General features: G+C 33.6%; 1 protein-coding gene across 1 annotated transcript in view; it reads left to right on the top strand.

Moving 5' to 3' along the window:
* Positions 1-25,183, top strand: part of Vps50 (VPS50 subunit of EARP/GARPII complex) — a 121,121-nt gene that overhangs the window by 79,822 nt on the left and 16,116 nt on the right. The window contains exons 21-24 of the mRNA XM_005340532.4: positions 3,293-3,414; positions 13,080-13,160; positions 24,175-24,323; positions 24,876-24,972. Coding sequence (XP_005340589.1) covers positions 3,293-3,414; positions 13,080-13,160; positions 24,175-24,323; positions 24,876-24,972 — 449 coding nt within the window. The remainder of the gene's footprint in view (positions 1-3,292; positions 3,415-13,079; positions 13,161-24,174; positions 24,324-24,875; positions 24,973-25,183) is intronic.

Raw genomic sequence — 25,183 nt, 5'->3', positions numbered from 1 at the left:
TTTTCTCTGATATTTTCTGTATTCTTGTTTTTTCTTGACCCTTTTTGGAAACTTCTTTGTGACCCTTTTATTTAATTTTTTATTTTAAAAATGATATTTTTAATCTTTAAGAGCCATATTCTTTTTTTTAATACTCTAGTGGTATAGGGTATTATATAATTATTGTGTCTCTTTTCTTTAGCTTGAATTATTTTGCTTTCTCTGTGATCAGCTTCTCTTTTTACTCTCATGCTCCAGGTTTTCTTATGCACTTGACTATTTTTTTTTAATTTTTTATGAATATTTAAGATAAAGGCCTGCACAGCTGTTGTAGGTCTCTTCTTCTGTGTAATTAGATCTGTGTCTGAGCTGGCTCTTTCTCATCAATAGGAATTCTGATTGGGTAGGTTTTGTGGCATAGGACAAAACTGGGGTACTTACTGGCAGCCTTTACTTTATGGTGACAGAACCCCAAAATCCCAGAATGAGTTAGACTTTAGTCTATATCATTGCCAATATCCAATCTAAAAGCCTAATAAGCTTTTGTGATTTATTATGAAATTTTAAAGTTTGTTTATTTAATTTTTTTTTGTGTGTGAGGTTAGTTTGCTTTATATACTTTTTGAGAGAGGAGCCCTAAAGTCTTCTCATTTTTTGTTTTTTGGGGGGGGTTGGGGGTAGCAGGGATTAAACTCAGGGACACTCGACCACTGAGCCACATCCCCAGCCCTATTTTGTATCTTATTTAGAGACAGGATCTCACTGAGTTCCTGAGTTGCTTAGCGTCTCACTTTTGCTGAGACTGGCTTTGAACTCGTGATCCTCTTGCCTAGACCTGAGCTGCTGGGATTACAGGCATGTGCCACCATACTGGCTTCTTTTTGTTTTTGTCTGTGGGTAAATTGTAGCAGCCTATGCCTCTATCTGCTAGAGGGGGGCTGGGGCTGGGGCAATATAGACTGATGCTGTCAGTCCTACATGGGACCTGCCATTTCATCCTTTTCAGCCCCATTTTTTACTCTTACTATATCAACTTGATTCTAAGTAGTCACTCCTCTGTGAGTAGCTTCCATATTCTCTATGTCCTTGTTATGGTTAAATAGCTTCTTTATATTTTCCATCAACCTGTTCCTATCCATGGTCAGCCATCTAAAACAGGGTTTAACAAACTAGCATGTAGGCCAGAGTCGGGCTGGCTGCCTTTTATGGTAAACAGAGTTGTATTAGGATACAGTCATGCTCATGTCTTTACTCCCTGTCTGTGGCTGCTTGTCCTACAGTGGCAGGGCTAAGTAATCAAAGCAGAGAGCAGCAGAGCCACAGAGACTGTGTGGTATGCAGAGCCAGAAATATCTGTTTGGTTTTATACAGAAAGGATTTGCCAACCCCTGTTCTAGAAATGTTTTTAGATTTCTCCTTTTTTTCCTGTTCTTGCCTTTTTATCCCCTTCTCAGATCTGAGCTCAATTCATTTTAAAATCCTCTAATTGAGTAAGATCTGAGAAGAACTGCTCTCTGCCTGTTTATTCCCTTGGCCTGAATAGACAATCTTCATTCTCATGCACTTTAATACACTGGCAGCCTCCTCCTTGATCATCACCTTCTAGGCATAACTTTGTAAGGTATGAGAGCAGCAAGGACTCTGTGTCCTTGTACCTTAACACAAGGCCAGATATGTAGAAAGTCTTCAAAAAGTGTTTGTTGAATGAATAAATATTATTTTTAAATTTTCTTTTCACAGGGAATCATTTTTTTTATTTTGAATGTACATTTAAAATAGCCTTTACAAAAAAAGTTAAATAGCCTTTACTTATTCATAATTAATTTTCATATCTTTTCTCAAGATTAAGTATCTGAGCAATGATTTATCTTACTAGAAATGAAGAGGAATTGTGTATTCTGGATATGTATCAGCTCAGTTATTTGCATTCTACTTTGTCTATTTTTCTTGTTCTGTTTAAAATATTTTTCTGTTTTTTTCTTCACAATGTTGCATTGTTAAATGGGTTAACTAGTTGCAGTGTAGGTAACTATGTTTGTATTTGAGGAAATAATAGCATAACTATCCAGAATGTTGTAGGAGCATATCTTTCAAATATTTTAAAATGTTGATTATTTTTAAAATGTCAGAACACACAAACTAATTGGGAAAGATGATTCTAAAACAAAAGATTTATAAATAGGAATAAGACTGGAATATAAGTTGAAAGATCTTACTTTATTTTGATATGTACTTGTATTTGCGTTTCTCTTTATAACCATCTGTTACTTAGGATTGTCTGTCACATAAATTAAGACACATGTACTGAGGCAAAGAAATGGTTTTGATAGTAAATTTTTCATTTCTTCTACTGCAGTTAATGTATTTTCTTCTGAATTATGCTATCTTCAATAGTGCCAATTTAAAATTTATAACTACAAGTTATATGAAGTTGAGCTAGCACCTGAATTATTTGGAAATTAAGTAAATGGCCTGTTTAAAATTTAATTTTTTTAGAAGAAGGCATAGAGTATTTTTAATAGATAGATTTCTTTCCCTATATTATGGAAGGGAACAAAATAAAATAGAATTAAGGACTTGTAGTTGTTCTTTGGTTCAGCCCATCTATCATGTGCCCTTAAAATACAGTAGCAAGTTTATAAATGTAGATATTTGGTTTAAATTTTTTTTTCTTGTGACTATCTGATTATATGTTTAGAGAAAGAATAGAATATTGGCATCTCCCAAAGGAAGGACTGAGGAGCATATATTCTTGATACTTTGAGGGTGTAAAGAAATGTTCTTTGTCTCTGACACAAGATTTCAGCAGGACTAGAGTTGAAAAGAAGGGACAGTGGCTGTGTCCTCTTTTTTCTTGCCGTTTTACATCTGTTGTGTATGTGTAAGATTATGAAAGCTCTTTTTCTTATGTATGTTGTATTTTACTTTATTACACTTAAACATTTCTAGAATCTCCTAGAAAAGAGGAACTATGTTGTTTGTAGAGCATCATTTGGAGTAGAGTATGGGAGTTCTGTAAAAAATTGACAAAATTTGTAAAATACAATAATGGGTAGGTATCATTCATCAATGATGTCCAATAGAACTTTCCAGTATGTTGGGACTGTTTATAATTTCTGCTGGTAATATAGTAGCCACCAGCCACATGTGACCACTGAATACTTGAAACAAGGCTCATGTGACCAAGGATGCAGTATTTCATTTTATTTAAATATTTTAGGATAATACTTTATTCTTTTTATCATTATATTATAATTATAAAATATCAGGTATTAATTTTATTTCATTTAATTTTGGACTTTTTTCATTTCAGGGAAATATATGCAGATGATGAACATTCTTAAGCCTATTGCCTTTGATGTTATCCATTTCATGTCTCAGCTGTTTGATTATTACTTATATGCAATATATACCTTTTTTGGCCGGAATGATTCAGTAAGTCAACCTTTGGAGAGAAAATGCTTATTTTAAAATTTATTTATTTTTTAAATAAAAAATGTTTATTCTTATATAACATGACATTCTTAGATAACATTATTTTGAAGATTATGTTGGTTTCAAACTATTAATATCAGCTTTCTGTCTGCCTATTTCCTTATTTAAATATTAATTTTAAGCTTTGATATGGTAACCATATTGTATGCTATTCAAATTTTTGGCAGAAAAAATATAACATATGTTTCTAATCTGGACATATTTCTCAATGAAAAATGTTCAGGTTACTTTGTATATATTTACTACATATTCAATGATACTTTTTAAATGTTGACTAACAACTTTAGCAGTTGGATAGGTAAACTTTTCTAATACATTTTAAAGGTAATAAGTATTTATTAAAGTAATTGATGTTTTGTTTAATTGAACCATCTGACTGCTAGAGGTAATGTTTCTTGCATCTCCTTTTTGGGTTCCCAAAACTATTATTATTTTTCTACTCCTAGTGGAGTATTATTTTTCTACTCTTAAATGAGAATAGAATGATATTTGAACAAATCTCATGCTTGGAAATTATTATGTGGTTGCATAGATGTTTGACAGTTTTCCGTTTAAGAACATCCCACTGGGTCATAGGGATATACCATAATAGCAACTTTTCTAATATCATTTTTCCTTTTCAAAAACATGTAAGTTTTAATGTATAATTAACATTCATCATATTAATATTCATATCCAGTGATCACAAGTGTATCAAAGAGATGATCTTTTTATATAGGATTTGAATTTCCTATGTTCCTAATTTTGACAATTGTTCTTTAGAAAGAATGCTAATATAATGAGAGATAAAGTGTTGCTGCAGAATTTATGTTACTTAAAAATGAGTACTAATTATCACTGAATTTGGAAACTCACTAAATACATGTTAACAGAGGAAGACATTATAGGGTTTTAGCTAAGTATCAGAAACTTTCAGTCTTCTACAGAGTCTTTACTCTGTCTTCCGAATTATTCCTCCAGACTAGTGCTGTCCAAGAGATTTTGCAGTAATTGGGAATGTTCTGTGTTTGCATTGCCCAGTGTGGTAGCTACCTATGGCGTTTGAGTACTCAAAGTGTCACTGATGTGACTGAGGATCTGAATTCTTAATTGTATCTAATTTTAGTTAATTTATCTTTAGATAATAGCCACATGTGACTATTGACTACCATATTGTACAGAACAGTTTGGGACAATATTATTGATAAAATGTGCTACAATAGCATCATTTAAAATCTCTTGGCAGTCTAATTGGTGTGGGACATGACTTTCCACCTGATTTTGTACTGGAGTGAATTTGTTTGCAGTGGGGCTCATTAGAACCTGAGAAGGTTGGTGGAGTATTGTTAGGTGCTTAATGGAAAATATGTTGAATGCATTTTCAGTTATATAAGACTCAACACAAAGTAATTACATTGAAACAGATAACTGTTAGGAAATTTTAACTTTGGCATCTGCCCTTAGGTTATATTACGAATAGTTTGCCTTATGTGAGCCAATATAAAATATCTATATGAGTAAGTATGCATGAGTAAATATAGCATTTTCTGTTCCTCTTACTTTCTTTTTTTTTTTTTTTTTTTGGCTTTGATTCGTCTCTCCTTTTTTTTTTTTTTTTTTTTTTTTTTTTTTTTATTGATTGTTCAAAACATTACAGAGCTCAAGACATATCATCTTTCATACATTTGACTCAATTGGGTTTTGTACTCTTACTTTCACTTATTTATTTATTTATTGTACTTGGGACTGAACTCAGGAGTGTTCTACCACTGAGTTACCTTCCCAGTCCTTATTTTTTTTATTTTGTGACAGGGTCTTACTAAGTTGCTGAGGCTGGCCTCAAAATTACAGTCCTTCTGCCCTAGCCTCCTGGAATAGCGGGGTTACAGGTGTGCACTACTATACCTGGTTTACTTGTACTTTTTAAGAACAGCTTTTTCCATTTTAAATTACATTTATTAATACTAACTTTTAGCTACAAAGTAAATATTGAAAATATGAACATTTTCCAACAGAATAGCTTAAAATTTGAACCTACTATTTTTGATTCTGCAAAATTAAAAAAATACTCAAGCAATGACTGAATCTTTATGAAAGGGGTTTTTCTGAACAAGTTTATAAAAATAAATAGTCCATTTCCCTCCTCTGCCTGTATTTTGCTTTATTAGTTTTTGTTAGTTTGTTTTATTTTGTTTTCTTTGTCAGATTTTATTCTTCTTAACTATTTTAAATCACTTTTGGAGGAAGACAATCTCTAAATGAAAAACACAAGTAAGCACATGTACACATACAATGTTGAAGAATAGTTTTTGATTTCTTAAGAGAATAAGCTTTTCAAGCCCATTAGAAATTTCTAGAAATTCCTATATTTATAAAAACAACTACATACTCCAGATGGCCTCCAAATAATATTCACTAAATTGCTTTATTAACTGTTAAGTTTTTGTTGGTAGGCAAGGAGCAAAAGAATCAGATGGTAGGTGGAATAGAAAGAACAAGTATGTACTTGCACTTGCTTCTCTCCCAGAAGAAAGGGACTACTATGAGTGAATTTAGTTGGATGCACCTTGAGGAATTATAAGCATATTTTCCTGGGTGTTCTGGTTTTTAGAAAATCATTGGCAGTGGGTGGTGGGCACTGCATGCATTAATCCAGAGATTTCCTCCTGTTGACACTAATTCTTCCAGAAGCTCTGGCTCCTCACTGAACTACACCGTGCTTTATTTTATATCGAATCCATTAAATTCTGTTGTAATAATGTCACTCTTAGTATTTCTTCATCTTGCCTTGCCTCAAGCTTTCCATTCTTGAGTTATGTTTTCCTTGGTCTTAACTGTGCTCTTATGAAGACCAGTCATTTTGTAGCTCACACACTACTAAGCACAAAGTGGAAAATAGGTGCTCAGGGCTCAGTGTACTAATGATTTGCTTTTCAAGTAGGTCTTAGGAAGGTTCTTGACAACAGTTTGTAAGCCTGAATAAATTTAATTACCTTTTATTAATAAAACTGTTTCCTTGTAGAGTAGTCTGTGATTGACTATTTAAACTTCAAGGAAATTATTTCACTTCCAGGTACGAGAGACTGAGACCTTACTGGATGATATTTTCTTTGGAAAATAACTATAAAAACCTGGATGTTATTCAAAAGCCAACTGTTTGAGCATTTTGGAGAGTAAGCAAAAGAAGCAAATAGACTGGTGGGGAGTTCATGTTAATGTAAAGGGAGGAGAAAGGGGAGCTATATGAATAAACTCCATGCCTATGGCTTTTACCCAGGGCTTAGTGAAGTCCATGTGGCACATAAGTAGAGATAAGCATGAGAAACCCTGCATCTTCACTGCACTTGGTGACTAGAAAAGTAGATCCAGGAAACTAGGGATACTGTTAAGAATGGAGGAAACTGAGAAGGGAAGTAGCTATAGAAGAGATGATCACATTCACCTTACTTATATTTGACTAATCCATGAACCATTGTTTTTGTAGAACAGAGTAACTACAACCCACTCAAAGAAAAAGATCTGAATAGATGGGCTGGAGTTGTAGCTCAGTGGTGGAATGCTGGCCTAGCACATGTAAGGCACTGGGTTCGAACCTCAGCACTACATAAAAAAATAAATAAAACGTATTGTGTCCATCTACAACTAAAAATATATTTTTAAAAAAGATCTGAACAGAAACAAAGCTGCTGCGTAAGACAGTTTATAGTTAAGCCCAGCCAAGAAAATCACATACTGAAAATAAAGGAAATATTAATTATGGGAGAAGAAAAAACAAAGTCTAGAATATTCAGATGCATAAATCAAAAAAGTGGAGCACATAGTTAAGTAAAATCTAACTAAATAAAAAAAAATCTAATCTGATGCCAAGATATTAGAATTAAGAAAGGCTTACTCTCAATGAAGTATGACTTTGACTGTCTTTAATGAAGTAAAAAAGAACATGTTTTAAATGCATGAGCAAGTCAGCAGAGAATTAAGTTCTAATAGTGACAGTAATAAAAAAATAAAAGTGACATCTTAGAGCTGAAAATACAATTTCAAAAAAATGGAAAAAATGATGAATGTACTTAATAACTAAATAGGCATGAAAGAAGACATGTGAACTTGAAGAGAAGTCAATAGATATTATTCCAAGTAAGAATATAAAGAATTATTGGGAAGTAGAAATAATCAGAGTATTATAGACATGGTAGATTATTTCAAATGGTTAAACTTAAGTTTATTTGAAATACTAGATGAAGAAGAAATGAGAGGATGTGGCAGAAAAAATATATGAAGAAACACTGACCAAAAAGCAGATATAAGATATTAAACGCACAGCAAGCACAAAGAAACTACATGCAGTAGAGTATATATCGTGAGGAAACATTCTTGAAAACCACAGTAGACTTCTTATACAGAAGGAACCAAGATCTGATCAACAGCTGACTTCCCATAAAAAACTGTGGAAGCTAGAAGAGAGTTAAACAATACCTTTAAGATACTGAAAGAAAGATAACCTGTATATCCAGATCTTGAGATCCACAAGCACCATTCAAGAATGAAGATTAGGGGATACACCTCATTTGGTATGCACAATGCCCTGGGTTCCATCCCCAGCAGCACAAACAAAAGAGAGAGAGAGAGAAAGAAAGAGAGAGAGAGAAAAGAAAAGAATGAAAATTAAACTCAGATGAAAGAAATCCAAAAGGAAAGTCTTCAAGGAGAAAGATAATGAAAGACGACTTTCCCTCAAAGAAATTGTTTAGACTATATGAAAATGATACCAGATGAAAACATGGATCTTTAGAAAGGGATGAAGAGAATGGATTCACCCTGGGAAAATGCAAAAGACTGCATTTTTTTTTCTTTTTCACTTTCTTCATAAAGCATGTACTGTTTAAAACTGAAATTCTTGTCTTTGGGACTTCATAATATATGTAGATGTATTACACATTACAGCTATAACAAGGTGTCTAGGGAGAGATGGAATTAAGCATTTGCAGATTTTCATGTTATCTAAAGCAGAGCATTGTTACCAGTCAAGGACCGACAGGTCAAGGATGTGTATTGTAATCTATAGCACAACCATGAAAAATTATGAAAAGAACTTTTAACTCTTTAGCCAATAGGAACAGAATCACAAAAATAATTCAGATATAGTCACAAGAAACAAGGAAGGAGAAACCACACAACCAAAAAAGATAACATATAATGGTAGATATGAGCATGTACTTAATAACTAAATAGACATGAAAGAAGACAAGTGAACTTGAAGAGAAGTCAATAGATATTATTCCAAGTAAGAATATAAAGAATTATTGGGAAGTAGAAATCTACATATAATGGTAGATACAGATCCAACTAATGATTTCATCTTATGTTAATGGACCAGATATTTAATCTGTCTAATTGGACAGATTAAAAACAAAGCCCTCACTTAAAAATAAGAACATACCTTAAATGTTAAAATGAAAAAAAAGCCAACATAGGTTAAAAACAAATGGATAGAAAAAGATATGTCATATAACTATCAAGCATAAAAAAGCTTTAGTGAATATATTAATCTCAGGTAAACTAGATCTGCAGATAAAATGTATTATCAGAGTAATAATGATATAAGCATCAATTCAAGAAAAATATGATTTTATAAATGTGAAGTACCTGATAACAGCTTCAAAATAGATAAAACAATAATTGATAGAATTAAAGGGAAAATAAAATTCAACCATAGCTGGAGACTTTAAGAGCAAACAATAACTAATATAGTAAAATAGACAAAATCAGCAAATTCTTAGATTTGAACAGTATCATCAACCATAATGACTTAATTGATACATGTGGGACAACATACCAAACTGACAGAAAAATGAGAGGATAAATATTCTTTTCCAGTGCCTATGAAAGTAGATTTTTAAAAAGTAGATAAAAGTATCTACTTTTATCAAGGTAGATCATATGCTGGGCCATAGACATATCCTAATATTTTTTTTTTAATTGAAACAATGCACAGCATGTTATTCAATGACAATGAGTTAAGTTAGAAATCCATAACAATAAGATAACTAGGGCTGGAGATGTAGCTCAGAGGTACAGTGCTTGCCTATGTGCATAAGGCCTTGGGCAATCCCGAGCATATCTCTCTCTCTCTCTCTCTCTCTCTCTCTCTCTCTCTCTCTCTCTCTCTCTCTCACACACACACACACACACACACACACTTCTAAATATTTCAACATTAAACAGCATACTTTCAAATAATTGGGGCAAAGAAGAATCACATGAGAAAATGTTTTGAGCCAAATAATAATGAAAACACAACATAGGTGGGATGCACCTATGTGCAGAGGAAAAGTATGTAGTTTTAAAATGCTGATACCAGAAAAGAACATCTCAAGTTAATGTTCACAATTTCCACCTTGGGAAGCTAGAAAAAAGAAGTACAAATTAAACCCAAAAAGAGCAGGAAGAAGAGAGAAGTAGTAAAGGTAAAAGAAGAAATTGAAAACAAAAGCAATAGGGGAAACAAAAACAGAAATTGGTTCATATAAGATATGAATAAAATTGATAAAATGCTAATTATACTGATAAGGAAAAAGTAACAGATAAGGCAAATTGTCAGTAGCAAAAATGAAATGGAGAGCATCACTACAGATGCTTAAACACTATAGGAAATATTATGAACAATATTATGCCAATAAATTTTCCAAACTAGATGAAATTAATTAATTCCTTGCAAACTTGAATTATAAAAATTGACCTAACAAGTAGAAAACTTGAGCAGTTCTTTTTCATTTAGATAAATTTAAATTTATAAATAAAAAGCTTCAAAAAGTATTAACACTACATAATATGCCAAAGAATAGAGGAAAAGGGGTTTGACGATTCGTTTTGTGACACTATTATTACCTTCATTCCTAAAACAGAAGATGACACCACAAGAAAAGATAACTGTCCAGTATCTCTTATGTACATACATTTTAAGAAATCCTTAAGGTTTTAGAAAATTTATTCATGATCAAGTGATATTTATCTTGAGACTACAGAATTGATTTAACAGCCTAAAATCCTATCCCAGGATCAGTGTATCTCACCAATTAATATTCTTTAAAAGAAAAACTGGTGACTGTAAATATTTTTAAAAGCATTTGACAATTTTGTTATTTAAAAACTCAGGAAACTAGTCAGAGCAGAGAATTTCCTTAACCAAATTATGAGCCTCCATAAAACAGTTAATGTGATATTCAGTCTCAATGTTTTCACTGTTTATAAAACTCAAATAAGATCTCAAACCGTGAAACTTACATTTAAAAAAAAATTAAAACTAAAAAACAACATAGGAAAAAATCTCTGGCAATTTAGTCGGGCATATGCTGCTTTAAAAAGACATGAATCATAAAGGGAAGTCTTGATAAAGGAGTTCATGAATAGCAACTTTTGCTTTTTGAAAGACATAAATACAAAAAGGCAAGTCAGACTAGGAGAAAATCTTGCAAACCATATTGAGAACAGGCATGTTTCCACAATGTATAAACAGCTTTTGGGACTCCATAAGAAAATAAGGAATCCAGTATAAAAATGGGCCAAAAAAATTGATCAAATATATCACAAAAGAAGACATGTGAAAAGGTGTTCTATATCACTGGTCATCAGAAATGCAGTGCTACTGCATATCTACTGGAATGGCTAATTGAAAGAACATCACAGATTGTTAAAATTGTGCATGTTTTAGTCTGCTGAGGGTGCCATAGCAAAATAATCATAGACTGAGCAACATTAAAAACAAATTTATTTTTCACAGTTCTTGAGGCTGAAGAAACAAGATCACAGTACCAGCCAATTCAGTTCCCAAGGACTCTCTTCCTAGCTTACAGAGAGCTGCTTTCTCATTGTGTTATAATTTGGCCTTTCCTCTACTCATTTGGTGGGGAGAGTAAGCTCTCAGTTGACTCTTCTTTATAAGACACTAATCCCATTGTACCAGGGTTTCACCCTCCTGAACTCATCTAACCCTGATTATCTCCAAATAGCATCACATTATGAGCTATAGCTTTACCATGAATTTGGGAAGTACAAACATTAAGTTCATGACATGGAGCAACTAAAATTCATATACATTGCTTGTGGAAATGAAAAAATTCTGGTTACTTTAGAAAACAGTATGGCAATATCTGATAAAGTTAAAAATATTAACCAGAAATTACACTTATGAGTATTTACCCAAAAGAACTAAAAATAATATATGTCCAGGTAAAGACTGACACCTCAATGCAAATTCACTAAGGCATTATACAAATAGGCCAAACTGGAACCCAAATGTTTAGAGATTGGTGAATAAGCAAACAGATTTGCTGCCTATCTATATTATTAAATATTAAACAAGTGCAAAATACTAACGGAACGGACTCATAGCACAATTGAATCCTAAAAGCATGCGATAAAAGAAGCTAAACTAAAGATAGCACACTATGATTCCATTTATTTGAGATTTTAGAAAAGGCTAAAATTTTAGTGACAGAAAGCTGATCAAAGGTTAAGGATGTGGGGAGAGAATAAGTGCAGACAGCATGAGCACATTCTCAAAAGAGGAGAGAATTCTGTATTTCGATTATGAGCTGATTGCAAGACTGTAACAACTACCAAAATTTGTCAAACTGTATACTTAAAACCAATTAATTTATATAGAAAAATACCTTAATGAAAAGGGAAGAAAAATGAATTAATGAGGTGTATAAAACCTAGAAAAAATAAAATTATTAAAATTAGCAATTAGTTCTTGTTTTACTATATAGTGTCATCACATTAGCTATTTTAGCTTGGAACTTTTTGACATGTGCAAATTTCTCGTTCTTGGATTGGAGAAGAAGAGTATTAATAAGTGTGTATGCATGCTCGTGGGTATGGGTATATATTCACAGTTATACATGTATCTATGAATATACTAATGGAAATATATATTTTTATAGCTTACTATTAATAATTAATGTTTCTAATTTATTGGCTCAGAGAACATTTTAACTCTTTTTCCAAATATCTAGGTGTCTATGATTATCTCTCAAATTTATTTTCATCATTTGAATTATCACACCAAGAACTGACTCACTGGCTTTTCATGTCTTAACTATCAAGTCACTCTTCCCATTTATTCTCTTGTCAATGTTTTTGTAAGTGCTTTGGCTTCGTGATAATGAGTAGAATTCTATACTGTGAAATGTTTACTAAGCCTAAGAAAATTTGATTAATTTTTGAATGAGGATTTAGGCTGTCTTTAATTTGTATAAGAAAAGTAAATTAGTAACATTCTGCATTTTCCTTTTAGATAAATATACAGCAGCAAACCTTAACTACAATAGAGGATACTCTCTTTAAGTATCTAAAACCTTAAGCTTTGTAACTAAAGATAATAACTTGTGGGAAAGAAATTCTCCTGCTAATTCATAAGATTGCTCATGAGTAAATTGTTCTTTGATTCCCTTAAGGGCTAAGGTTTGACTTCTTTCCTTGATGTGCTAAAATTTTTTAATGCCTTTTGGAAACCCTCTGCAGGCTAACTAACTGGAAACTCATCAAATACTTTGGTTAATTTTAAGATTCATCATTTGCAAAATCATCTCTAGAGTGATGTAACTATGCCTTTTTTTTTTTTTAAGTTGGAATCAACAGGACTTGGTCTTAGTAGTAGTAGATTAAGAACAACTCTCAACAGAATACAAGAAAGCCTTATTGATTTGGTAAGTAACTAGAATTAATTCCTTTGTTATATAAAGTAGGAGTCAGTCATCTAATCAACTATATATAAATGTGTGTTTTATGTATTATGAAGTACCTGAACTCTTTAGTATTATGCTAAATGCATATAGAAAGTAAAACAGAGATTGCTTATAGTCTGGCATATGTTTGTGGTTGGGGTACTGGTAGGTACATGCTGACAAGCTGTGTTTTAGACAGAGTCTTAGATCACTTTATAAATAGTTTTTAAATTCAGGAAGAAAGTTTGGTTTTAGTTTTCTATGTAGTAGGAGCCCAGTTGATGAAATGCATGCTTCAAGAAGATGGGTTAGATGGCAACACACAGGGGACCCTCTGTAGTTTTTAAGCTAACACAACATTTTAAATTTTTTTAAAAAAATCTGAGTAATATTCAATAAAAGAGAATAAAAATCATGGCATTTGCAGGTACATGGTTGGAGTTAGAGAAGATAATGCTAAGTTAGCCAATCCTCAAAAAACAAAGGCCATTTTTTTTTTTTTATATAAGGAGGCTGATTCATAGTGGGATAGGGAGAGGGAGCATGGGAGGAATAGAGGAAATCTAGATAGGGCAGAGGGGTTGGAGGGGAAGGTGGGGACATGGGGTTATAAATGATGGTGGAATGTGATGATCATTATTATCCTAAGTACATGTATGAAGACACGAATTGGTGTGAATATACTTTGTATACAGTCAGAGATATGAAAAATTGTGCTCTATAAATGTAATAAGAATTGTAATGCATTCTGCTGTCATATGTAAATTTAAAAAAATCTTTTTCTTGTGGTTGGTCACCATGGTCAGAAATTTATGTGTTTCAGGATGTTTCGCTGTGTCTACATTAACCCCAGGCTTCTCTGAATTTTTCTTCATTCTTTCAACCAACCCCAAACAAGCAGTCATTTTCTTTTTCTTAAGTTCTATATTATGTGCATACTTCTATTATTGGAAGTTTTTTTATAAATCAAATGTAATATTTCTTATAAGAAATATTTATTGAAATAATTATTATATGCCAGGCATAGTTATGCTAAGAAAGCATCAGTGCATAGAGATAATTCCTATCTTCTTTAGAACTTGTATTTTATTGGAGCAGAGACAAAAAACTATATATAATATAGTGAAACAGGCTGATAACTGCTAAGATGAAAATGAAGCAGAGTGTTGGGCAGAGATGTGGAAAATGTGAGAAGTGTGTTTTGATACCTTAGGTGAACAGAGTGTGAGCAGAAGAAAATCAGTGAACTTCTCCTTGATCATTTGGAGATGTTTTGACCCAGTAAATCCTGTACTTCTTTTTTTTTCCCTTCCTTCCTTCCTTCCTTCCTTCCTTCCTTCCTTCCTTCCTTCCTTCCTTCCTTCCTTCCTTCCTTCCTTCCTTCCTTCCTTCCTTCTGCCCCTTCCCCTCCCCTTCTCCCTCCTCCTCCTCCTCCTCCTCCTTCTTTTTTTTAAATGTAGTTGCCCCTCAATATCTGGGACATTGGTTCCAGGAGGCACTGCAAATAGCACAGTCCAGATGTGCAAGTCCCTTGTATAAATGGCATCATATTTGCATATGAACTACTTTAATCATCTCTAGATTACTTAAAATGCCTAATACCATTGAAATGCTATGTAAATAGTTATATTATTTAGGTAATAACAAGGAAAAATCCTATTCATATTCAGTACTGATACTTCTTTAAAAAAAAAATAGTTTTGATCTACAGTTGGTTGAATCCACAGATGTGGAACCCATGAATGTGGAGGCTGAGTTTAAGTCATGGTACTTACCTTGGCATACAGCATTTCTTCAGTATGTGTTCATGGAGTAGACGAATAAACTCAGATCCCTAAGTTTCATATTTCCTAACGTAATTTGGCTTTTCCCCCTGGCTTTGCTATCTATTTAATCTTAAATCTTCATTCAAATCAAGGATCCTTGTTTGACCAGACAAGCCCCCTCCCTTTATTACCCCGCCCTACCCCCATCCTGCAAAAGCCTTCATTTTGTGAACTCTATTGGCTTTCAAATATGTTGGAACTTTTCTGTGTTTCATTTTGGATTCTCTTTGTTTGATTCTTAGCATGACCTTAGTCATCCAGTCTTATTCTACAGATCTTAGTCCACAGCCTAAGTTTTTCTTGTTTTCTCGAGAAACAAGCTGAGGGAGCTATGGGTATAGCTCAACAGTAGAGCACCTGCCCACCACGTGTGAGGTCCAGGGTTCAGTCCCTAGCACTGGAATTTTTTAAAAAAGGGAAAGAATGTCAGGATGGGCTGAAATTCACCATTGGAGTCTGGCAGTTTCTCTGTCATTTCTGTAGTTAATAGATTATGATTATCAACCACAGTTTCAGATTTGTTTGTAATTTCCCACATAGTTATACAATGAAATGGCCTGACCAAGTAAGTAAACAGTGGTACTAAACTAGCTCTTCTTTGAGATGAGCTGCCACTCATCTGTCAGCCTAATAATAAAGTATCTATTGTATCTGCCTAACTTCTGTGATCTTTGGATAAGTTTTTTCCTGAACTTGTCTAATTGTCAAAATTAAAGATGTATATTTAAAGTTAACTGTGCTTTCCCTTGCCCAATAAATAAGTAAATTTGCCTGTTTTTACTTTTTCCTTGGTCACATTATCTTCTTAGCATATCCTTTCTTAAAGTCTTTATTGTTACCATGTCTGGAATCAAAAGATCGCCTGTTGAATGAGAAGACCATGTAAGCAGGTGTTCCTCCTTCAGTTTGTAAAGATCACTGCCCTTTGAAAGGGTCTCTGCAGTGTCCTGATCCTTCTGGAGTATAATACAGTACAATACAAGTTTTCCTGAAAATTTTCATTAGTTTTCCATTTTTTTCCTATTAGTTTCTGTCTTTTCATACTGAAAAGCATTGGTTTATTATTTTAGAAAATCTATTTATCATTTATTAGACTTTGTTCTCAGGTTTTTTTAAGTTGGCATATTTTCTCACTTCATTAATTCACATATACATTGACAGAACATTAATTGGTTTCTTGATGTTCAGTATATTCTTTGTGTAGTAAAATAGTTTGTAGCCTAATTAACCTGGATTCAGCTAAATGGAAGTAATATTTTATTTTTATTTTCCTCTTACCTGTCAGTTGAAGTCTTAATAAATAATTTTTTCAGAATGTAATTTTTCTCCGTAATATCTTCTAAATTTTTGCTTTTCTCTAAACTGTTAAAGGCAAATTGAAATCATCATGATTTTAAAAATAACACCTAAAATAATTTATTATGTAAATTCCATGTAAAATAATAAAATTTGTTTGACACATCAAAGAAAAGTCTAAGAAAAGAAGTTTGATAGAAGAAAAATAGGAAAGGAAGCTGATGTTGGTGATAATGGTACCAGAAATGAGAGAATTTTTAATCTTCTATTTGGTGATGCTAGCTAAATTGTTTGCTTTAAGACCTGTGACAGCTTTGAATTTTAATAATAAAAATGTATTTTAATTTTTTTCAGAAAAGTCTATAAGTATGAATTCTCTTTGTAGTCATAAATGAATGGCAGGAAAGGCTAAAAAACCAAAATGTGACTTTCATTGTGAAAATAAAAATTAAGATTTTATTTCTCAGTCTTCGAGGAGTTTATACCAGTCTAATATGTAAAGTCTTCCTTTACATATTAGACTGGTATAAACTGAAACAATAATCCAGTTTAGGAGCTTTTCCACTTAAAGTCGCAATAAGCACATGCCATTTATTTATGTCAGTCTGACATTTTTGTGACTCTCTTGTTCTCTTCAAGCATATTACTTGAAATGTAAACACAGACCTTTAACCTTTAAGAAGATGATTACCATAATTTTTATGCCTAAAATGCCTCTGACAACTGGGAACAAAGGAAGCCATTTAATCAAAACCTTTGTGATTAGGTGGGAGCAATCTCAGTCATTTCTGAATGTTTGCAAAAAAGCTATTCAAGCAGAAGGGGAATTCAACACGCTTTTGTTGAAGGTGCTAGATAGATAAGTAGAAGTAGTTAGATAAAAGTGGTTAGAAGTATAGAAGTAGTTAGATAAATGCTTTTGGCCCCTTCTGTCATGGTGGAGATGATCTGCATTTCCCTCAGGGTACAGTAGCCCTTCTCCATTATGGCTATCACTGCCTAGCAACACTTCCTTTGCTATATCCCAAATTACATATATAGTTAGTAACTAAATTCAAAGAAACTTTCAGTTTTATAAATATGTTGTATGTATAGTGATGTCTAATCATAAAAGAATGGAATTCAAAAATAATTCTGCAGTTAAAAATTTATGTTGTTTGTGATGATCCTTGAGCTATTAATAGACTTAGAGCTTATACAGAATTGTCAGGAAGATCATGTCAGATCTAGTGTAATTATAAAATATTTCAAAAGTGAGAGTGTTGAGTGCTTAGAAGATTTTGTTATGCTATTGGAGTATAATACTTAAGCTTGTTATGGCATAGCTAAATCTGCCTTCTGGAACTATTTTCTGTTAATATTATTTCCTCATTGTGTCACTTTGGCTCCCCTAATCATCTTGCCCAAGTGAAATATCTCAATCTCCATTTTCTTTTTTGGTTTTTAATGTTTCAAGGTTTCAGATCTTCTCACTGTTCTTTGATTTGTCCTTCAATAGACATTTACAACTCTGAGCTGAGAAGAAAATACTGAGTGCTTTAAGAGGTGCTAGAGATTCATAAAAGGGGAAGGAGTCACGTGAGAGGGTGAAAGATGGGACACATAGGCTAATAGTCTCTTTATTCATTCAACAAATACATACTGTGTGCTTAGGTACTCAGTGGTAGGCTGATGATCCATTTAGTGGAGGAAGCAGATAAGGAATAAATGAATATCTAATTTAATGTCAGATTGTGTCGGGAGCTATGAAAAACTAGGTAAGAAGGATGGAAAGAAAAGAGAAAAGTTACAGTTTTATTTGGGCAGAAGAAGACAACTCTAAGAAGATAACATTAAAGCAGATCCTTGAAGAACATTGGGAAGTTAGACACCCAGATAAGACCCTACTTGTTCAACAGGAGTTAAAGATTTAATCACAGGGGTAAGATGGAAAACCAGACAAAACTCTTGATCCATATGGAACTTATTTTCTAGTAGGGAGAGCATCTTTTGGGAAACAGTTGGAGAGACAGGAAATGCAAAGGCCCTGGAGTGGGAGCATGCTCGGCCTCTTCCAGGAACAGGAGAGAGGCCCATGTGATTGGAACAGAGTAAAAGGCAAGATCATCAGTGATAGATGAGACCAGAGAGATAGCCAGGGACTAGATCATGCATTTTACTCTAAGAAAAACAGGAAGCCATTGAAGAAATTTAAGCACAAGAGTTGATATGATGTGCCTAATTATTTAAAAGAAAATTATTTGGGCTGCTGTGTATAACAGTGTAGGAGAAAGTTGAGGTGGTCTGTCCTAAAGAGTTAGTGGAAAAAGTAGTGAGGGATGGTAGGATTCTGGGTCTGTAGACTCACTGAAATTCATTGATTAGAAGTGGGGTATAAGATTAAAAAGAATCAAGGATGACACTTAACTTGTAGACATCAGAAATTACCATTACTAGAGGTAGATAAGACTTTTAGGAGGGATGCATTGGAAGAAGATATCAAGAGTTCAGTTTCAAATATCAAATGCACTAAAGGTAAGAGAGTTTGGGGCCAGGTATGTGAGTTTTGTAGTCATTGGCGGGAGATGGCATAAAACTATGGGACTGAATGAAGTCATCAAATGAGAATGTAAATGGAAGTCTGAGGACTGAACTGAGGGTACTCCAGTATTTAAAGTTCAGGGAGATTGACAAATGGCCCGTGGAACAGGAGAAAAAAACAGCACGGTGTGATGTTCTGGAAACTATGTGAAGAAAGTTTTTCAAAATCAGCTGTGTAGGATACTGCAGATCAGTTTGAGTATTCAGGGTTGACTGTTGGGTTTGAAGAGACTACCGGGGAACCTTGAGGACAGTTTCTTTGAAGAGGGACAGATGAAAACCTGCTTGGAATAGGTTTGAAAAGAGAAGAGATGGGGAAGACTGTTATATTATTGTTGTTATTATCTTAGTTAACTGAGCTAATGGAGGCCTTGCTCATTCCAGAAGGCATGCCTAGCTAGGTCTTAAGGTACAAAAATAACAAAAGTTGTCCTCACCCTCCAAAATCTCTCCATGAGGTGGAGAGTCAGAAAACAGTCACTAATGTACCTTTTAAACTTATGTCTGTCTGGGTGGTGGAAACATGAGTAAGATATTCTTTGGAGACTGAGAAAGTTATAGAAAGGAGGTGGCTCTTTAAAAATGAGGAGGAAAGAACTAGGCAAATGAGGCAGGGAGAGCTGGTAAGACAGGAGTTTCAGTCAGCCAGGGATGGCAAGTAGCTAGTATGACTAGACCTTAGGGATATGTGGACCACCTCAAAATGAGGCTGGCAAGGTGGCTGTCATCAGTAATACCATGATAATGTGTTCAAACTCATTTGCTGTAAGGAGTGAATTTAAGCTTCCAAATCAGGGAAGTAACAAGAGCATATCTCTATTTTATAAATATCTCATTAATATTCCAGAAAAATAAGCCAGTTAACTGTGTGGAGACTAAAATAGAAACAGGAGATGCAAGGACAGCTCTACATTCAGGGGCTTATTGTTACAGTTTTTATTGTTTGTTTTGTTTTCTCCCCAAACTAGTTTTTAAATTTTGTGCACAGAACAATTGTACATATTTGCAGGGTACAGTGAGATGTGTACATCATGTAATAATAAAATTAGGGTATTTAGCTTATTTGTCACTTCATAACAGTTGTCCTTCCCTGGTAGTGAGAATATCCAACGTCCTTTCTTCTTGCTGTTTTGAAACATTCAGCACAATAGAATTAACCATAGTCACACATTGACCATAGTCTACAGCTGTGCAGTAGAATACCAGAACTTACTTCTGTAAATTTGCAACTGTAAATCTGTAAATTTGTATCTGTTGGCCAATTTGTACCTCTCTGTGCCCTTTTTCCTCCTTTCCCCAGTCAACAGCAGCCAGTCTTCTACTCTCTACTTCTTTAAATTCCACGTATGATTGAGATCACGTGGTACTTGCCTTTGTGTGCATGTCTTTTTTGACTTAATATAGTGTTCTCCAGGTTTGTCCAGGTTGTCACAAATGAGAGGATTCATTCTTTATAACTTGAATAGTAAGTATTTCATTGTGTATATGTATCACATTTTCTTTGTTTATCCATATATAATTAGTTTAGTCCCATAGCTTTACTATTGTGAGTAGCTCTGCATAAACTTGGGGATGTAGATATTTCTTTAATGTACTGATTTCATTTCCTTTGAATATATATCCAATAGTAATGTTGCTGGATTATATGGTATTTGTGTTTTTAATTTCCTTGGGAGGACTGTGGGGGTGTATCTCAATAGAGTGCTTGCCCTGCATTCTTCCCCAGCATATCTCTCTCTCTCTCTCTCTCTCTCTCTCTCTCTCTCTCTCTCTCACACACACACACACACACACACACACACAAACACACACGTACAAATATAGAGTCTCCATACTTTTTCCCTAATGGCTATACTGGATTACATTCCCACCACCAATGCCTATTATCTTTTGTCTTTTTGATATTAGTAATTCTTGGAGTGTGGTAATATCTCATTGTGGTTTTTATTTCCATTTCCCTGATTATTAGTGATTTTTGAGTATTTTCTCGTGTACTTATTCACCATTTGTGTACCTTTTGAGAAATGTGTATTTGGTCTTTTGTTCATTTTTAAATAAGATTACTTGCTTGGATTTTTTTTTCCTTTGGAGTTGTTTTGTGTTCCTTATGTTCTGGATATTAACCTTTCATCAGTTTTAAGTTTTTCTCTTATTCTATAGGTCATCTCTCTGCTTGTTATTCTCTTTGCTGGGTAGAAGCTTATTATTTTGATGCAATTTGTCCATATTTGCCTTTGTTGTTTCTGCTTTTGGGGTCTTGTCTGAAAAATCCTTGCCCTTTCCAGTGTCTGAAGTGTTTCCTCTGTTTTCTTCTAGTAGTTTCATAATTCAGGTCTTACATTTCAGTCAAGTCTATTTATGATTATGTATTAGGGAGAGAGAAGGTCTAGCCTCATTCTTCTGCATGGGGTTACACAGTTTTCCCGAAACCATCTGTTGAAAAGTCTGACCTTTCTCCATTGTATATTTTTGGCATCTTGCCTAAATCAATTGTCCATAAGTGTGTGGATTTATTTCTGAATTCTTTATTCTTTTGCATTGGTCTCTGTGTCTATTTTTATGCCAGTACTGTGCTGTTTTTTTTTTTGGAGGGGGTGTTGTTTTTGTAGTTTGTAGCATATTTTGAAGTCAGGTAGTGGGATGCATCCAGTTTTATTCTTTTATACCCTATTAACCTATGGGATATAGCAACAGTAGTTCTCATAAGGAAGCATATAGCAATAAATGCCTATTCAGACATTCTGTTTATTTTATTACAAGTAATAATTACTTATTCATCATTATCTGTTATTTAAATTTATTTATTTGGACTAATCCAGTTTATTTATTTGGACTAATTCAGTTATGACTTTCAAAGGATGGGTGGCCCAACTAAGTAGTGACATCACAAAGGAACAAGAAAGAAAAGTGTCTGTTTAATTTTTTAGTGATGGAATATATATGGAAGGTGAGGAGGAGTGGCAGTTATGAATGATTCCAAGGTTTCTCATTTAGACAGTTATTAAAAAGCCCCTAGAATTGAATAGTACAGGCAACCAGTTGGTATCATACACTGTCTAATTTCATGAATTATGTTTTGTTTTCTTTTGCTTGAGTGTATTTGCTCTCTTTCTAACTGAGGCAAATAAATAAAGGGGATGTAACATTGATTAACTTTCATAGTTCTATAATCATCATTTTCTCTAGAGGAAGAACAGTTATTCTCCAGATAAGGTTTTTTTTTTTTTTTTTAAGAGAGAAGTGGGGATTTTTTAATGTTTACTTTTTTGTTTTTGGTAGATACAACATCTGTATTTTATTTTTATGTGGTGCTGAGGATCAAAACCAGCACCCCCCCCCCGCCCCCGTGCATGCCAGGCAAGTGCACTAACGCTTAAGCCACATCCCCAGCCCTCCAGATGTTTTAAGTGCTAATTAAGTAATGAGAGATTGAGAGAGACTATCCTTCAAAGAAGATAGGAAATTAAAAGGAATTTTTGAAAATAATGTCATTTTCTAATTTCAGAGGTTTTACAATTTGTATTTTACTGAATTTATAAAAATAAATCATAATTCCAGAATCTTACGTAATTGCCAACATTTTTATTCACCTGGAAAATGTTGGCTATTTGGGATTATAGCATTTCTTCAAGCAGTAATCTAGATTTACATTTTTGTACACGTTTAGATTTGTTTACATCCAATTTTTGTGCTAAAATTTCCTTTGAGAGTCTTTTGGCAATATTTTACTTATATTTGCATTTAATTGTGCTGTCCATTCATGTTCTTACTTTGAAATTCCCATAACCATTTAATGTTTTCCGTACTGAAAATAGTACATGAACTGCAGATAATAATGTTTATCATGTCTTTTGTCCCTGTCATTCTATTATTCAATCAAAAATTTAAAACATTTTACTAAAGAATTGGATAAGGTCAAAAGTTGCCTATATCCAGGTAAATTTCAAAAATAGCACATCTGCTTAGTATTTATTCTATTTTTTTCTTGCTCATTTCTCTTCTGGAGTTTCTTTTCAAAACATAATGAATAGAGTTTGTTGCCATGTCATTATTAGGAAAACTAAGATTATAATTTCCATCTCGAATTCAAGCTACTTGTTAATAGAAATGTATTTGGTTATGAAAGTTCTTCGAGACCTCACACCATAAAGGGACTTTGATATTATAATATCATTAGTATTGCTTCAAGTCATTTGTTTAGACCCATGCTCCCGTGAAGTTGTTCTTTTTACAGTGCAGTTGTGATATCATCAGCTTGACTGCCTCCAAAACAACAAGATTCTCTTTCTCTGACATTGAATGAGCAACTTTGGGCATATGATGATGTCAGTATTCTAAACAGCATTCCTTCATAATTAGCTTGCTCACCTGAATGTATGTCTGTGAAACGAACTGGCAGCAGTCCTCTGTCAGCTACTCCAGGTGGCCAGTTTAGTGCCTTCTTAATTAATACCTAAGTCTCAAAACAAGCAACAGGCTGTTTGTTTGTAATACAGGATATTTTTCTGTGAGTTCCAAGAAGGTATATAACTCACATTCAAATTATTCCTTGCCTGACATCAAAATACTGGAAAGATAAATTAGTAATGAAAGGATTGCTAGTGAAAACGGCCATCAGATAAAAATAAAACAGATCTACAGTCTAATGAGTTTTCCTGGTCTCAGGTTAGGCTGCCTCCTTCCTGTTGACTATGTGGCTATTTATCTAAACAATTGCCTATCTCCTGGACAGTACTGAGAAGCCCAACACACCCTGCTTTGCACATCTCTTTCCTTCTCAAGAAAAATCTCTTCCCAGACATATACAATGTAGTTTGTCAGTTTACACCTACCTTGTAGTTCTGCCTTTTTTCTGGAGATTATACCGAGGTCACCTTGATGAAGATTTGGGTGTGAAATGGTTAATCAAACCCTACTTTATGATTTTTCCAGCTTGGTTATGAAGGATCAGTTTCATTTTCCTCATGTGTAAGTTCTTGAGGGGCATCTTAATATTGTTGCTATGAAACTTGATTCATAAAGATCCATTCTGTTGGCAGACTCATGGTCTTGCTTGGAAGATAGCATATAGTGTTGTGTGATCTATAGAATAATTTTCACTTAGTTTAAAATGGAAAGTTCCAATAGTTACAAAACCAAAAAGCAGGGGGAGAAAAAGAGCTAAAACTAAGTGTAATTAATGTATGCCAATGTGTGTTTTAATTGCAATTCTAATTTTGTCAAACCACATGAGTTTGTTATCATTAGATATGCTGTTTCAGGTGTAATGTAAAATGTGTGTGTTGTATTTTCAGGAAGTTTCAGCTGATCCTACTGCCACACTCACAGCAGCAGAAGAAAGAAAGGAGAAGGTACCCAGCCCACACCTCAGTCACCTTGTGGTTTTGACATCTGGGGATTCATTGTATGGGTTGGCAGAAAGAGTAGTAGCCACGGAATCCCTGTAAGTTGTTAAAAAGAAAAACAAATCAAAACAACAACAGTAGAAAAAAAAAATACAGTTACTTTGTCATTAAGTATGGAAGAAAAGTTAGAAAGGTGAACATGTATAATTAGTTTTCTAGCTATATATGACTGCCACTTTTAAATATCACTTACTTACCTGGTTCTTAGAAATATATGCTAACATAGAGTACCAATTGATTTTTAAAACTGCATGGTTAGTTATCAGTTATACAAATGAAAGGAATGAAGTCTTATAGATTTTGATCTTCAACAGCATAACTCTTGCTTTAGGTAAAACTTTAAAAACTGTTATGATATGCTTTATGTATTCTTATCAATAACTGAAGATTCTACATAAACTCTACATATATTTTCAGTGTTACATGAACTCGCCCTTGGCATCAGCAAGAATGCTTCCATTAAATGGGAATATAAGTCTAATTGTTAAAAGTTTTGCTTTGAGATTTTAAAAGATTACTTATACAAAAACCATTGGCAGTCTCTAAATCCTGCAAGATTTGTTTACACAATGATTATTTATTTTCTTTAGGGTATTCCTGGCTGAACAGTTTGAATTCCTTCAGCCACATCTGGATGCTGTGATGCCAGCAGTCAAAAAGCCCTTTCTGCAGCAGTTTTATTCTCAGGTCAGAGATGTTTTTTGTCATTTTAATTGTGAGCAAGATAGGACTGTCACAGATTATTAGGTTGCTTTTGTTTTTTTTACTAGAGATCAGTCTCCAGGTCCCAGGAGAACTGGATAAAACATTCAGTCATGGATTCCTGTGTTAAGTAAATACTTAGTAAGCACCTCCTAGAACTTTTAGCCTAGTGAGAGAGAAAGAGAAAGCCAAGTTA

This window comes from Ictidomys tridecemlineatus, chromosome 2 (assembly GCF_052094955.1).
Source record: "Ictidomys tridecemlineatus isolate mIctTri1 chromosome 2, mIctTri1.hap1, whole genome shotgun sequence".
Taxonomy (NCBI): domain Eukaryota; kingdom Metazoa; phylum Chordata; class Mammalia; order Rodentia; family Sciuridae; genus Ictidomys; species Ictidomys tridecemlineatus.
This window is presented reverse-complemented; position numbering and strand designations above follow the sequence as displayed.